General features: G+C 44.2%; 1 protein-coding gene across 2 annotated transcripts in view; it reads right to left on the reverse strand.

The window, feature by feature from the left end:
* The window catches only part of LOC106568544 (netrin receptor DCC), a 596,063-nt gene that overhangs the window by 202,857 nt on the left and 377,193 nt on the right, over nt 1-16,013 (reverse strand). For both annotated transcript variants that reach the window (XM_082960596.1, XM_082960595.1), the window contains exon 11: nt 5,631-5,769. In XM_082960596.1, the coding sequence (XP_082816722.1) occupies nt 5,631-5,769 (139 nt within the window). The remainder of the gene's footprint in view (nt 1-5,630; nt 5,770-16,013) is intronic.

Consider the following 16,013-nt stretch of genomic DNA (forward strand, 5'->3'; position numbering starts at 1 on the left):
TATATCATACACTACAGTTGAGGAACAATGGGAAAGTAATTCTGCTTTGAAAGTTGATAAACTTGTAACCTCACTTTTGAGAAAATTGCCCCTTGAATGTTTTGGTAAACCTACTGGAGAGCTCTTCTTTGTCTACACCCATTCAGCATCGTTCACACCCTCTTAAGCCTTAACCCCACCCATCTCTTTAAGGATTCCCATGTCAGGCCATGTACTAAACAACCAAAGATTTTAAGACTAAAGGCTGGTTTATACTACGGGTGTGTTCGTAAATTCAATCTGGAGTGCCCGAGTGAGCTAAGAGTGCGCTCTGGGCGTCCGTAAACTCAGAGCGTTGTAATATTGTCCGAGCGTTCTGACCTAACGGCAGTCAAGCACCCAAGTTAACTGGCTAACTTGCTAGCTACTTCCAGACACAAGTGAGAGAACAGCTCACTGACCATTTTACTTGCCCTAGCAGAGCTGGTTAGGCTGTTTGCATATTCCCCAGGTCGTTGCTGTAAATGAGAATGTGTCCTCAGTCAACTTACCTGGTAAAATAACGATAAAATAAAAATAATTTAAACAAATGTTATCCAGAGTGTTGGTGACTGCAACTGTGCTGCTGGCAACAATTTCATTAAAACATTTTTGCCAACGTTTACTGACACCGGCCATATTCAACGGTTGTTGAGCATTCGTAAAAATCGTCTTTTATTCTGAAATCGAAGTAGATAGCCAGAGCAAATTTACGAATGTACCCTACGTCTATCGACAGTTGTCGCAGTGACATCATGAACATTCTACTGAAATTGTTACTTGCACAGTGGAGTCTTTTGTTAAGACCATTATGTTACTACCCTTCATGAATCTGCAGGTAGCTAACCAACTAGGTTCATTGTTAGCTAGCTAGCATTAGGCTATAACTAGCTATGTAAATCACTCTGAGACATGAATAATATTACTACACAGATCATACACATAACGTTAGCGAGCCAGCCAGCCAGCTAACGTTATCGAGCTAGCTAACAGTACACTTTAACTTGAAATTAAAATGACTTTCTGACAAAAGTAGCACATCTGAAAATTTAGATAGCCAGACTATCTTATCGGTATACAAGGATGGATGCTTCTCCCTCTCTGTCACGGATGCCATGATTGCCCTTAGTTTGAAGATGTAATCCGGAGACAGGCGTTTTATACAACATGTGTGTGTTCTCTTTTCGACTCTGTCTGCATATTTGCAATCAAACGCCAGAACCTTCTCCATCTCCTTCGCTATCATAATTCCACTGATTTCAAAACTCGGTCCTCCAGGAAGTGGAGAGCAACACTGATGCAGTTCTACTATGTGATATCTTTCATAAAATCTGCGTTAGAAAGTATTACCTACACATACTGACCAGCTCATGTTATAGACAGAAAGGTGCTACATGGTAGACCAATCCAAACTCATCTCGCGGCATGTCCAGCCCACCCATTATCTCAGCCAATCATGGCTAGCGGGATGGTTCCTGTCTTCTTCCGTGGTTAAAGCAACTAGGCTCGTAATTTAACAATTTTATTAATATTTATATAGATGGCATACACGTTTGTTGTTAAGGCACATGAAAGTTCACATGTTCCAGAAAGCATTTCTGTTTCAAATGCCTCTTCTGTGAAGTACTGACCCGTGACATACGCCTAGTTTCCTGAAACAAGTCACATATACGGTATACCACCGAAGCATAGCAGCTTCCAGTTTTAGATCCAATTAAAGGTGAGGTTCAGTAGGCTAGCGTAGCTTCCAGTTTTAGATCCAATTAAAGGTGAGGTTCAGTTGCACCGCGTAGCTTCCAGTTTTAGATCCAATTAAAGGTGAGGTTCAGTAGCCTAGCGTAGCTTCCAGTTTTAGATCCAATTAAAGGTGAGGTTCAGTAGCCCAGTGTAGCTTCCAGTTTTAGATCCAATTAAAGGTGAGGTTCAGTAGCCCAGCCTAGCTTCCAGTTTTAGATCCAATTAAAGGTGAGGTTTAGTAGACCAGCATAGCTTCCAGTTTTAGATCCAATTAAAGGTGAGGTTCAGTAGCCCAGCCTAGCTTCCAGTTTTAGATCCAATTAAAGTTGAGGTTCAGTAGCCCAGCCTAGCTTCCAGTTTTAGATCCAATTAAAGGTGAGGTTCAGTAGCCCAGCCTAGCTTCCAGTTTTAGATCCAATTAAAGGTGAGGTTCAGTAGCCTAGATAAGCGTCCAGTTTTTGATCCAATTAAAGGTGCATGAAGCCGAACAAGCTCCTCTCTGATCCTCCGTTGTGTTAGCAACTTTCATTCATAGCCCACGACTTCTTTCCCGGGAGAAGCAGCAAAGAGAGAAGGGAACTACTGCAACGTCTGATTCCAGTCCAAATAAGAGACAACATGAAAGCCATAACGAAAGAGGAAAATGACACAAAACAAAATAGTATGTATATATATACAGAGAGAGAGAGAGAGAGAGAGAGAGAGAGACAAGACATCTTGGAAGGAAGCCTCTGTCACAAACAGGAGGATCTGTTTAGGTGCACGGTACACATACTGTATGATGAAACAGAAGTCAGTTTGAGTAGATCTAACAGGAATCACAACAGAACAGGTTCTGTAGCTGTCACGCATCTCAGAGGTGTGCTGATCCCTCCTCTCATATCATTTTATTCAGTATGATTTACAAGCCAAAAACCGATCCTCGATCAGCACTCCTACTCTCAGACATGTAATACATACAGCCTCAGGTCCTGTATATTATTAGGTCTCCTCTCTGCAGGCAGGTACTGATGAAAACGTTCCTGGGAGGCAGCCAATAGCCATTCTAGTAATTATATTTCTATGGGGGGGAATACAGCCCCTCTGGTTGGGGAATACAGCCCTTCTGGTTGGGGAATACAGCCCTTCTGGTTGGGGAATACAGCCCTTCTGGTTGGGGAATACAGCCCTTCTGGTTGGGGAATACAGCCCTTCTGGTTGGGGAATACAGCCCTTCTGGTTGGGGAATACAGCCCTTCTGATTGGGGAATACAGCCCTTCTGGTTGGGGAATACAGCCCTTCTGGTTGGGGAATACAGCCCTTCTGGTTATGGAATACAGCCCTTCTGATTGGGGAATACAGCCCTTCTGGTTGGGGAATACAGCCCTTCTGGTTGGGGAATACAGCCCTTCTGGTTGGGGAATACAGCCCTTCTGGTTGGGGAATACAGCCCCTCTGGTTGGGGAATACAGCCCTTCTGGTTGGGGAATACAGCCCTTCTGGTTGGGGAATACAGCCCTTCTGGTTGGGGAATACAGCCCTTCTGGTTGGGGAATACAGCCCTTCTGATTGGGGAATACAGCCATTCTGGTTGGGGAATACAGCCCTTCTGGTTGGGGAATACAGCCCTTCTGGTTGGGGAATACAGCCCTTCTGGTTGGGGAATACAGCCCTTCTGGTTGGGGAATACAGCCCTTCTGGTTGGGGAATACAGCCCTTCTGGTTGGGGAATACAGCCCTTCTGGTTGGGGAATACAGCCCCTCTGGTTGGGGAATACAGCCCTTCTGGTTGGGGAATACAGCCCTTCTGGTTGGGGAATACAGCCCTTCTGGTTGGGGAATACAGCCCTTCTGGTTGGGGAATACAGCCCTTCTGGTTGGAGAGTCGGTCTCCTATCTACAGGGTAATGTAGTGCAGACTGCTTTCTGGAGGATGGGGTCTCCTATCTACAGGTAATGTAGTGCAGACTGCTTTCTGGAGGATGGGGTCTCCTATCTACAGGGTAATGTAGTGCAGACTGCTTTCTGGAGGATGGGGTCTCCTATCTACAGGTAACGTAGTGCAGACTGCTTTCTGGAGGATGGGGTCTCCTATCTACAGGGTAATGTAGTGCAGACTGCTTTCTGGAAGAGGTGGTCTCCTATCTACAGGGTAATGTAGTGCAGACTGCTTTCTGGAGGATGGGGTCTCCTATCTACAGCGTAATGTAGTGCAGACTGCATTCTGGAGGATGGGGTCTCCTATCTACAGGGTAATGTAGTGCAGACTGCTTTCTGGAGGATGGGGTCTCCTATCTACAGGGTAATGTAGTGCAGACTGCTTTCTGGAGGATGGGGTCTCCTATCTACAGGTAATGTAGTGCAGACTGCTTTCTGGAGGATGGGGTCTCCTATCTACAGGGTAATGTAGTGCAGACTGCTTTCTGGAGGATGGGGTCTCCTATCTACAGGTAATGTAGTGCAGACTGCTTTCTGGAGGATGGGGTCTCCTATCTACAGGTAATGTAGTGCAGACGGCTTTCTGGAGGATGGGGTCTCCTATATACAGGGTAATGTAGTGCAGACTGCTTTCTGGAGGATGGGGTCTTCTATCTACAGGTAACGTAGTGCAGACTGCTTTCTGGAGGATGGGGTCTCCTATCTACAGGTAATGTAGTGCAGACTGCTTTCTGGAGGATGGGGTCTCCTATCTACAGGGTAATGTAGTGCAGACTGCTTTCTGGAGGATGGGGTCTCCTATCTACAGGGTAATGTAGTGCAGACTGCTTTCTGGAGGATGGGGTCTCCTATCTACAGGCAGATACTGTAGGAAATGTTCCTGGGGAGGCGGCCAATGGAACGAGTGGGTAGGCAATGTTCTAAAAGGGAGCCAGCCAATGGAACGAGAGCTGCTGCTGTGGTCCCAGGGGACTGTCTTTGTGACTAACTGAATCTGCAGTTTGAGGGGCTGTGGGTAAGTCCCAAATAGCACCCTGTTCTCTACATAGAGCATTACTATTGAACAGAGCCCTATGGGCCTTGGTCAAAAGTGGTGCACTACACAGGGAATAGGGAGCCATTTGGCAGGCAGTCCTGATTCTTTAAGAGCACTGGAGCAGTGCTAGCTAATCAGACCGTTCCAACGCGGTGCCATGTCCCTCCCTCCCTCTTTCATGGTGGTGCCATGTGGCTCTCTCTCTCTCTCTCTCTCTCTCTCTCTCTCTCTCTCTCTCTCTCTCTCTCTCTCTCTCTCTCTTTCTCTCTCTCTCTCTCTCTCTCTCTCCCTCCCTCCCTCATGGCGGTGCCATGTCGCTCCCTGCCTCCCTCTCGCTCCCTCCCTCCCTTTCGCTCCCTCCCCCTCTCATGGCGGTGCCATGTGGGCTGTCAGAGTTGAGTGACACTGCGAGAAATTGATTAACAAGTAAAATAGACTGCACGAAAGCATACACTGGCCGTGTCCCTAAGGACATCCTATTCCCAGTGTCCAAAATGGCACCCTATTCCCTACATAGTGCTATCAGCCTGGTCAAAAGTAGTGCACTATACAGGGAACGGGGTGCCATTTGAGACGAATACACTGACTGGTGACATGCAGGTAGCTCATGGGTGTCAAACGCAATGAGATATTTACTAATAAATGATAAACTGTGTCATTAATTCTTCATTAAGTTTCATTCATTATGTAGTTGTTTATCCCACTGCAATCAGAAGTGAAAGACACAGTATGACTTTCAGTAAACACACAGGCAGCCCAGCATACACTAGGCACAAAACGGGGGGAAAAAAAAGACTGAAACAGGGAGAGTCTTCCTGAACTCGTCCAATAAGAACCACTGGGTTAAGAATGAGTCCAGTCAAGGAAACAATGACGGTGAGTGTTAAACACGCAGTGATTGAATGACAGAGAGTGTAGTACCATCAGAAAGCGTGGTGATGCTCATGTCCTCTGTGCTGATCCCAGGGCCGTAGCGGTTCAACGCCAGGACACATAACGAGTACTCTGTGAACTTCTGAAGTCCCTCCATCTTATAACTCTGCCCGTTCACCTCCACACTCTGAGAGAGAGAGAGAGAGAGAGAGAGAGAGGAGAGAGAGAGAGAGAGAGAGAGAGAGAGAGAGAGAGAGAGAGAGAGAGAGAGAGAGAGAGAGAGAGAACACATACCTCTTTACAATAACGACCTGAATGCATGTAGTACATAGCAAATGATTTCAACGGCATATGAATGATCAGAAAACACAGTAGCCATTCACAACAGACATAAAAATGTCTAATATCAAGTAGCACATGTAAGTATTTATTCATGACAGAAGAGGACTCATTAAACACTCGGTGCCTCATACTGTATAGCCACATTAAAGATACCGTGGGACCTTTCCTCCTTTCTCATATAGCCACATAACAAGAGTTATGAATAAAAAATATAGATTGTTAGTAGAAAAGCAGTCTGACAGAACGTTTCATTTCAGCCAGATCATCTTTGGGCATTAGAACGTTTGGTTTTTTGACATGACAATTTGAGAGGGGGCAGGGAGGGAGGGAGAGAGCGAGGGAGCGAGAGGGAGGGAGCGATGGAAGGAGGATGAAAGGAGGCAGGGAAGGGGAGAGAAGGGAGGGAGGGAGGGAGGGAGGGAGGGAGGGAGGGGAGGGAGGGAGGGAGGGAGGGAGGGAGGGAGGGAGGGAGGGAGGGAGGGAGGAGGGAGGGAGGGAGGGAGGGAGGGAGGGAGGGAGGGAGGAGGAAGAGAGATGTGGAGACGGAGCGAGGGATGGAGAGAGAGAAGGAAGGAAGGAAGGAAGGAAGGAAGGAAGGAAGGAAGGAAGGAAGGAAGGAAGGAAGGAAGGAAGGAAGGAAGGAAGGAAGGAAGGAAGGAAGGAAGGAAGGAAGGAAGGAAGGAAGGAAGGGGGAAGAGGGAGGGGGATAGAGGGGGGAGGTAGGGAGGGGCAGAAGGAAGAGATAGGGAGGTAGGGAGAGGGAGAGAGGGGCAGGGAGAGAGAGAGAGAGAGGGAGGAAGGTAGAAGGAGGGTGGTAGAGGGAGCAAGAGCAAGTGAAAGAGAGAGGCAGAGCGAGGCAGAGAGAGGCAGAGAGAGGCAGAGAGAGGCAGAGAGAGAGAGAGAGAGAGAGAGAGAGAGAGAGGAGAGAGAGAGAGAGAGAGAGAGAGAGAGAGGCACTATAATAGTGAAGATGTAAACTTGGCAGTAGAAAACCTAAACAGTATATTTGACCTCCCAGTTTCCAAATTTCCAAATCTAAGAATATCAAACAACCTAAGAAAATTAACAACATAAACAATTGTATTCGTATTTACAGAGGGCATACAAGTTTGTTATTAAGGCACATGAGAGTTCACATGTAGACTTCCTGACGAGCCGCCCCCAGGTGGTGAAGGTAGGAAACAATATCTCCACTTCACTGATCCTCAACACTGGGGCCCCACAAGGGTGCGTTCTCAGCCCCCTCCTGTACTCCCTCTTCACCCATGACTGCGTGGCCACACACGCCTCCAACTCAATCATCAAGTTTGCAGACGACATAAAAGCAGCGGGCTTGATTACCAACAACGACGAGACGGCCTACACTGATGAGGTGAGGGCCCTCGGAGTGTGGTGTAAAGAAAACAACCTCACTCAATGTCAACAAAACAAAGAAGATGATTGTGGACTTCAGGAAACAGCAGAGGGAGCACCCCCCTATCCACATCGAAGGGACAGCAGTGGAGAAGGTGGAAAGTTTTATGTTCCGCTGCGTACACATCTCACACAAACTGAAATGGTCCACCCATACAGACAATGTGTGAAGAAGGCACAACAGTGCACTCTTCAACCTCAGGAGTCTGAAGTCATTTGGCTTGTCACCTAAAACCCTCACAAAGTTTTACAGATGCACAATTGAGAGCATCCTGTTGGGCTACATCACCGCCTGGTACGGCAACTGTACCGCCCACAACCGCAGGGTTCTCCAGAGGGTGGTGCTGTCTGCAAAATGCATCACCGGGGGCAAACTACCTGCCCTCCAGGACACCTACAGCATCCGATGTCACAGGAAGGCCAAAAAGATCATCAAGGACAACAACAACCCAAGCCACTGCCTGTTCACCCCGCTATCATCCAGAAGGTGAGGTCAGTACAGGTGCATCAAAGCTGGGACCGAGAGACTGAAAAATAGCTTCTATCTCAAGGACATTAGACTGTTAATAATGCCATTTTAATAATGTTTACATATCTTGCATTACTCATCCCATATGTATATACTGTATTTTATACCATCTACTGCATCTTGCCTATGCCACTCGGCCATTGCTCATCCATATACTTACATGTACATAATCTCATTCACCCCTTTAGATGTGTTTGTATTAGGTAGTTGTTGTGGAATTGTTAGATTACTTGTTAGATATTGCTGCACTGTCGGAACTAGAAGCACAAGCATTTCGCTACACTCACAATAACATCTGCTAACCATGCGTATGTGACCAATACAATTTGATTTGATTATAAGTTAGAGAAGGCATTTTTTTTAACGTTCAAACGGTTCTCCTGTGAAGCCATGACTTGCGACATACGTCTACTTTCCTGAATCGGGTCACAAATGGTTTGATAAAGAAATTATCCAACCAAAAATATAGAGACCCAGAAAACCTGAGCCTACGCCTTCACTATGTTGAATCACTAAAACATTACAGAAATACATTACGGAAAAAGAAGGAAGCACGTCATTAAAAAAAACATACAACATTATAAGATCCACAAACAACAACAAGGTTAAAAAAAAAATCCACATGGCCGTGGAGTGAGACAGGGATGCAGCTTAAGCCCCACCCTCTTCAACAGATATATCGACGAATTGGTGAGAAAAGTCTGCAGCACCCGGCCTCACCCTACTAGAATCTGAAGTCAAATGTCTACTGTTTGCTGGTGATCTGGTTCTTCTGCTGCCAACCAAGGAGGGCCTACAGCAGCACCAAGATCTTCTGCACAGATTCTGTCAGACCTGGGCCCTGAGAGTAAATCTCAGTAAGACAAAAATAATGGTGTTCCAAAAATGGTCCAGTGTCCAGGACCACGAATACAAATTCCATCTAGACACCGTTGCCCTAGAGCACACAAAAAACTATACATACCTCAGCCTAAACATCAGCGCCACAGGTAACTTCCACAAAGCTGTGAACGATCTGAGAGACAAGGCAAGAAGGGCCTTCTATGACATCAAAAGGAACATTAAATTTGACATACTAATTAGGATCTGGCTAAAAATACTTGAATCAGTTATAGAACCCATTGCCCTTTATGGTTGTGAGTTCTGGGGTCTGCTCACCAACCAAGAATTCCCCAAATGGGACAAACACCAAATTGAGACTCTGCATGCAGAATTCTGAAACAATATCCTCTGTGTACAACGTAAAGCACCAAATAATGCATGGAAAGCAGGCCGATACCCGGTAATTATCAAAATCCAGAAAAGAGCCGTTAAATTCCACAACCACCTAAAAGGAAGTGATTCCCAAACCTTCCATAACAAAGCCATCACCTACAGAGAGATGAACCTGGAGAAGAGTCCCCTAAGCAAGCTGGTCCTTCCATAACGAAGCCATCCTCTACAGAGAGATGAACCTGGAGAAGAGTCCCCTAAGCAAGCTGGTCCTTCCATAACAAAGCCATCACCTACAGAGAGATGAACCTGGAGAAGAGTCCCCTAAGCAAGCTGGTCCTTCCATAACGAAGCCATCACCTACAGAGAGATGAACCTGGAGAAGAGTCCCCTAAGCAAGCTGGTCCTTCCATAACGAAGCCATCACCTACAGAGAGATGAACCTGGAGAAGAGTCCCCTAAGCAAGATATTCACAAACACAAACAGACCCCACAGAATCCCAGGACAGCAACACAATTAGACCCAACCAAATCATGAGAAAACAAAAAAGATAATTACTTGACACATTGGAAAGAATTAACAAAAAAACTGAGCAAACTAGAATGCTATTTGGCCCTAAACAGAGAGTACAACGTGGCAGAATACCTGACCACTGTGACTGACCCAAACTTAAGGAAAGCTTTGACTATGTACAGACTCAGTGAGCAAAGCCTTGCTATTGAGAAAGGCATTCCTGGCTCTCACAAGAAGACAGGCTATGTACACACTGCACACAAAATGAGGTGGAAACTGAGCTGCACTTCCTAACCTCCTGCCAAATGCATGACCATATTAGAGACACATATTTCCCTCAGATTACACAGACCCACAAAGTAGTTGAATAATTTTTTTATGTTTGTTGATAAACTCCCATATCTACTGGGTGAAATACCACAGTGTGCCATCACAGCAGCAAGATGTGTGACCTGTTGCCACAAGAAAAGGGCAACCAGTGAAGAACAAACAACATTGTACTGTAAATACACCCCATATTTATGTTTTGTTTATGATCTATTTCACTTGCTTTGGCAAAGTAAACATTCCACACTTCCCATGCCAATAAAGCCCCTTAAATATAAATTGAACTGAGAAAGAGAGACAGAGATAGAGACTATTTATCTGCTCCTTGTATTTATTAAGGATCCCCATTAGCAGCAGCTAATCTTCCTGGGGTTTATTAAGGATCCCGATTAGCAGCAGCTACTCTTCCTGGGGTCCAAACACATTAAGGCACTTACAGTACATTACACATAAAATAAGAGATAAAACAGTACATCCTATAACATCATTACACCACTACATATCTACAATAGAAAATGTATAATACCACCATAAAATAATATTACAATGTATGTGTTCGTGACTGTATGTGTGTCTCTTCACCATCCATAAGGTGTATTTTTATCCGTTTTTTTAAGTCTGATTTTACTGCTGCATCAGTTACCTGATGTGGAATAGAGTTCCATGTAGTCATGGCTCTATGTAGTACTGTGTTGCCTCCCATAGTCTGTTCTGGACTTGGGGACTGTGAAGAGACCTCTGATGGCATGTCTTGTGGGGTATACATGGGTGTCCGAGCTGTGTGCCAGTAGTTTAAACAGACACCTCGGTGCCTTCAGCATGTCAACACTTCTTACAAAAACAAGTAGTGATGAAGTCAATCTCTCCTCCACTTTGAGCCATGAGAGATTGACATGCATGTCATTAATGTTAGCTCTCCGTGTACATTTAAGGGCCAGCTGTGCTGCCCTGTTCTGAGACAATTGTCATTTTCCTAAGTCCCTCTTTGTGGCACCTGACCACACGACTGAACATTAGTCAAGGTGCGACAAAACCAGGGCCTGTAGGACCTGCCTTGTTGATAGTGTTGTTAAGAAGGTAGAAACTAGGGCCTGTAGGACCTGCCTTGTTGATAGTGTTGTTAAGAAGGTAGAAACTAGGGCCTGTAGGACCTGCCTTGTTGATAGTGTTGTTAAGAAGGTAGAAACTAGGGCCTGTAGGACCTGCCTTGTTGATAGTGTTGTTAAGAAGGTAGAAACTAGGGCCTGTAGGATCTGCCTTGTTGATAGTGTTGTTAAGAAGGTAGAAACTAGGGCCTGTAGGACCTGCCTTGTTGATAGTGTTGTTAAGAAGGTAGAAACTAGGGCCTGTAGGACCTGCCTTGTTGATAGTGCTGTTAAGAAGGTAGAAACTAGGGCCTGTAGGACCTGCCTTGTTGATAGTGCTGTTAAGAAGGTAGAAACTAGGGCCTGTAGGACCTGCCTTGTTGATAGTGCTGTTAAGAAGGTAGAAACTAGGGCCTGTAGGACCTGCCTTGTTGATAGTGTTGTTAAGAAGGCAGAGCATCGCTTTATTATAGACAGACTTCTCCCCATCTTAGCTACTGTTGTATCAATATGTTTTGACCATGACAGTTTACAATCCAGAGTTACTCCAAGCAGTTTAGTCACCTCAACTTGCTCAATTTCCACATTATTCATTACAAGATTTAGTTGAGGTTCAAGGTTTAGTGAATGATTTGTCCCAAATAAAATGCTTTTCGTTTCTGAAATATTTAGGACTAACTTATTCCTTGCCACCCATTCTGAAACTAACTGCAGCTCTTTGATAAGTGTTGCAGTGATTTCAGTCGCTGTAGTAGCTGACATGTATAGTGTTAAGTCATCCACATACATAGACACGCTGGCTTTACTCAAAGCGAAATTACTTTAGCTTCCCTCCAGGCCTGAGGGCACACACCTTCTAGTAAGCTTAAATTGAAAATATGGTAAATAGGAGTGGCAATATCGTCCGCTATTATCTTCAGTAATTTTCCATCCAAGTTGTGAGACCCCGGTGGCTTATTGATAGACAACAATACTTTTTCACCTCTTCCACACTCACTATACAGAATTCAAAATTGCAATGGTTGTCTTTCATAATTTGGTCAGATATACTTGGATGTATAGTGTCAGCGTTTGTTGCTGGCAAATCATTAAAGTAGTTGGCAATGTCAGTGGATTTTGTGATGAATGAAGCCATCTGATTCAATGAATGAAGGAGCAGAGTTTGCCTTTTTGCCCAAATGTTAATTTAAGGTGCTCCAAAGCTTTTTACCATCATTCTTTATATCATTTATCTTTGTTTCATAGCGTAGTTTCTTCTTATTTTTTATTTAGTTTAGTCACATGATTTCTCAATTTGCAGTACGTTTGCCAATCGGTTGTGCAGCCAGACTTATTTGCCATTCCTTTAGCCTCATCCCCTCTTAACCATAAAATGTTTAAATTACTCATTAATTAACCGTTTTTAACAGTTATTTTCTTAATGGGTTCATGTTTATTAGTAACTGGAATAAGCAATTTCATAAATGTGTCAAAGTGCAGCGTCTGGTTGCTCCTCATTACACACCACAGACCAACAAATATTCTTTACATCATCAACATAAGAATCACTACAAAACTGCTTGTATGAACTCTTATACACTGTATTTGGCCCCGCCTTTGGAACTTTGGTTTTTTTTCTCCTAGATATGGCTACTAATCAAATTTATCAAATCAAATATATTTATAAAGCCCTTTCTAACATCAGCTGATAATTTCAAAGTGCTGTACAGAAACCCAGCCTAAAACCCCAAACAGCAAGCAATGCAGGTGTAGAAGCACGGCTATATACAGTATATTGTGATCACATCATTTGATGGATTTGGATACTACTTTTAAGCAAATTTCTGCAGAATTATTAAAGATGTGATCAATACATGTTGATGATTTAATTATTATTATTATTATTTAACTAGGCAAGTCGGTTATGAACAAATTCTTATTTTCAATGACAGCCTACCAGGGAACAGTGGGTTGACTGCCTTGTTCAGGGGCAGAATGAAAGATTTGTACCTTGTCAGCTCGGGGATTTAAACTTGCAACCTTTCGGTTACTAGTCCAACACTCTAACCACTAGGCTACGCTGCTGCAATTTCTGTGTTCTTTGTAACTACTCTGGTAGGTTGACTGATAACCTGAACCAGGATGCAGGCACTGGTTACAGTTTGAAGCTTTATCTTGAGTGGGCAGCTTGATGAAAGCTAATGTCAATATTGTAATCATCCAGAAAATATACCTCTCTGTTGATATTACATACATTATCAAGCATTTCACACGTGTTATCCAGATACTGACTGTTAACACTTGGTGGTCTATAGCAGCTTCCCACCAGAATGGGCTTTAGGTGAGGCAGATGAACCTGTAGCCATATTACTTCAACAGTATTTAACAAGGGTGCCAATCATTTTTGGAGGTAACTGTAAATCATTCCTGCCTGGCCTGGATTTCTACGTGCTAGACCACACACTGTGTTTGTGTCTGTGTGTCAGTAACAACAGCCTCTTGTCCCTTCTCCCACTATGACAACATCTGCAGGTCAGGGATTGGCCTAGTCAGTCATCCCCAGACCCACACCACAACCTGGGATAAATGGAGGAAAATCATGCTGCACAACGAGGGATCTCAAATGAAGGAAGTGTGTGTGTGTGTGTGTGTGTGTGTGTGTGTGTCTGTGTGTGTGTGTGTGTGTGTGTGTGTGTGTGTGTGTGTGTGTGTGTGTGTGTGTGTGTGTGTGTGTGTGTGTGTGTGTGTGTGTGTGTGTGTATGTTTGCATAGTGCATAGTCCCTTCCAGGAAGAAATTAAATATAATTATGTACAGCTAAACAAATACAGTGCCATTTTGCTAATTGGACTACTACTGTATTCAAAGGCTTTACGCAGGGGGATGAACCTATTTGGTAGTGTTAGTAGTCTATTATTGGGAGGGGGAGGGGGACGGGGAAGGGGAGAAAGTGAGGGAGAGGGAGGGAGAGGGAGGGAGCGGGAGGGGAAAAAGGGAGAGGGGAGGGGGAGAAGGAAGGCGACAGGTGGGGGAGAGGGTGGAGGAAGGGGAGAAAGGGAAGGAGAGAGAGGGAAGGCGGGGGGAGAGGGAGGGAGGGAGGGCAGATGGGGGAGACAGAGGCAAGGAGGGAGGGAGGTGGAGAGCAGGAGGGGGATAGGCAGGAGGGGAGAGGGAGGGAGGGCGGGGGGAGAGGGAGGGCGTGTGTGTGCGTGTTTGCATAATGCATAGTTCCCTCCAGGAAGACATGAAATAGAATTCTATACAGCCAAACAACTACAGTACGATCAACATCTTCATTTGCATGTCACAAAACAAACAAAACAGAAATGGAGCAGAGGCTGTATATACTATATGTACTCTAATGGGGTGGTATATTATATACTTCTATATATATACTATATGTACTCTAATGGGGTGGTATATTATATACTTCTATATATACTATATGTACTGTAATGGGGTGGTATATTATATACTTCTATATATACTTTATGTAGTGTAATGGGGTGGTATATTATATACTTCTATATATTTTTTTTTTTATGGACTGTAATGGGGTGGTATATTATATACTTCTATATATACTTTATGTACTGTAATGGGGTGGTATATTATATACTAATATATATACTTTATGTACTGTAATGGGGTGTTATATTATATACACGACCGTTATAAAGTTTTGGGTCACTTAGGAAGTTTCTTGTTTTTGAAAGAAAAGCACATTTTTGTTGTCCATTAAAATAACATGAAATTGATCAGAAATACAGTGTAGACATTGCTAGTGTTGTAAATGACTATTGTAGCTGGAAAAGGCAGATTATTTTATGGAATATCTACATAGGTGTACAGAGATCCATTATCAGCATTATTTGCAGAGTTGCAAAGGAAAAGCCATATCTCAGACTGGCCAATAAAAATGTAAGATTAAGATGGGCAAAAGAACACAGACACTGGACAGAGGAACTCTGCCTAGAAGGCCAGCATCCCGGAGTCGCCTCTTCACTGTTGACGCTGAGCCTGGTGTTTTGTGGGTATTATTTAATGAAGCTGCCAGTTGAGGACTTGTGAGGCGTCTGTTTCTCAAACTAGACACTCTAATGTACTTTTCATCTTGCTCAGTTGTGCACCGGGGCCTCCCACTCCTCTTTCTATTCTGGTTAGAGCCAGTTTGATCTGTTCTGTGAAGAGAGTAGTACACAGCGTTGTACCAGATCTTCAGTTTCTTGGCAATTTCTCGCATGGAATAGCCTTCATTTCTCAGAACAAGAATAGACTGACGAATTTCAGAAGAAAGTTATTTGTTTCTGGCCATTTTGAGCCTGTAATCAAACCCACAAATGCTGATGCTCCAGATTTTTATTTTACCAGGTAAGTTGACTGAGAACACATTCTCATTTACAGCAACAACCTGGGGAATAGTTTCAGGGGATAGGAGGGAGATGAATGAGCCAATTGGAAGCTGGGGATGATTAGGTGGCCGTGATGGTATGAGGGCCAGATTGGGAATTTAGCCAGGACACCGGGGTTAACACCCTACTCTTACAATAAGTGCCATGGGATCTTTAATGACCTCAGATAGTCAGGACACCCTATCTGAAAGACAGCACCCTACACAGGGCAGTGTCACTCACTGCCCTGGGGCATTGGGATATTGTTTTAGGCCAGAGTGCCTCCTACTGGCCCTCCAACACCACTTCCAGCAGCATCTGGTCTCCCATGCAGGGACTGACCAGGACCAACCCTGCTTAGATTCAGAAGCAAGCCAGCAGCAGGATGCAGGGTGGTATGCTGCTGGCTACTAGATACTCAACTAGTCTAAATGCATATCAAATGAGATTTTGTTTTACTACAATGTAAAAACAATTTAAACTGAGCCATGTTGGTTTAAAAAGCTGACTCTTCCAAATGAAAAATGGGGTGGTATATTATATACTTCTATATACACAGTACGAGTCAAAAGTTTGGACACACCTACTCATTCCAGGGTTTTTCTTTATTTTTACTATTTTCTACATTGTAGAATAATAG

This window comes from Salmo salar, chromosome 13 (assembly GCF_965601325.2).
Source record: "Salmo salar chromosome 13, fSalSal1, whole genome shotgun sequence".
Lineage (NCBI taxonomy): Eukaryota > Metazoa > Chordata > Actinopteri > Salmoniformes > Salmonidae > Salmo > Salmo salar.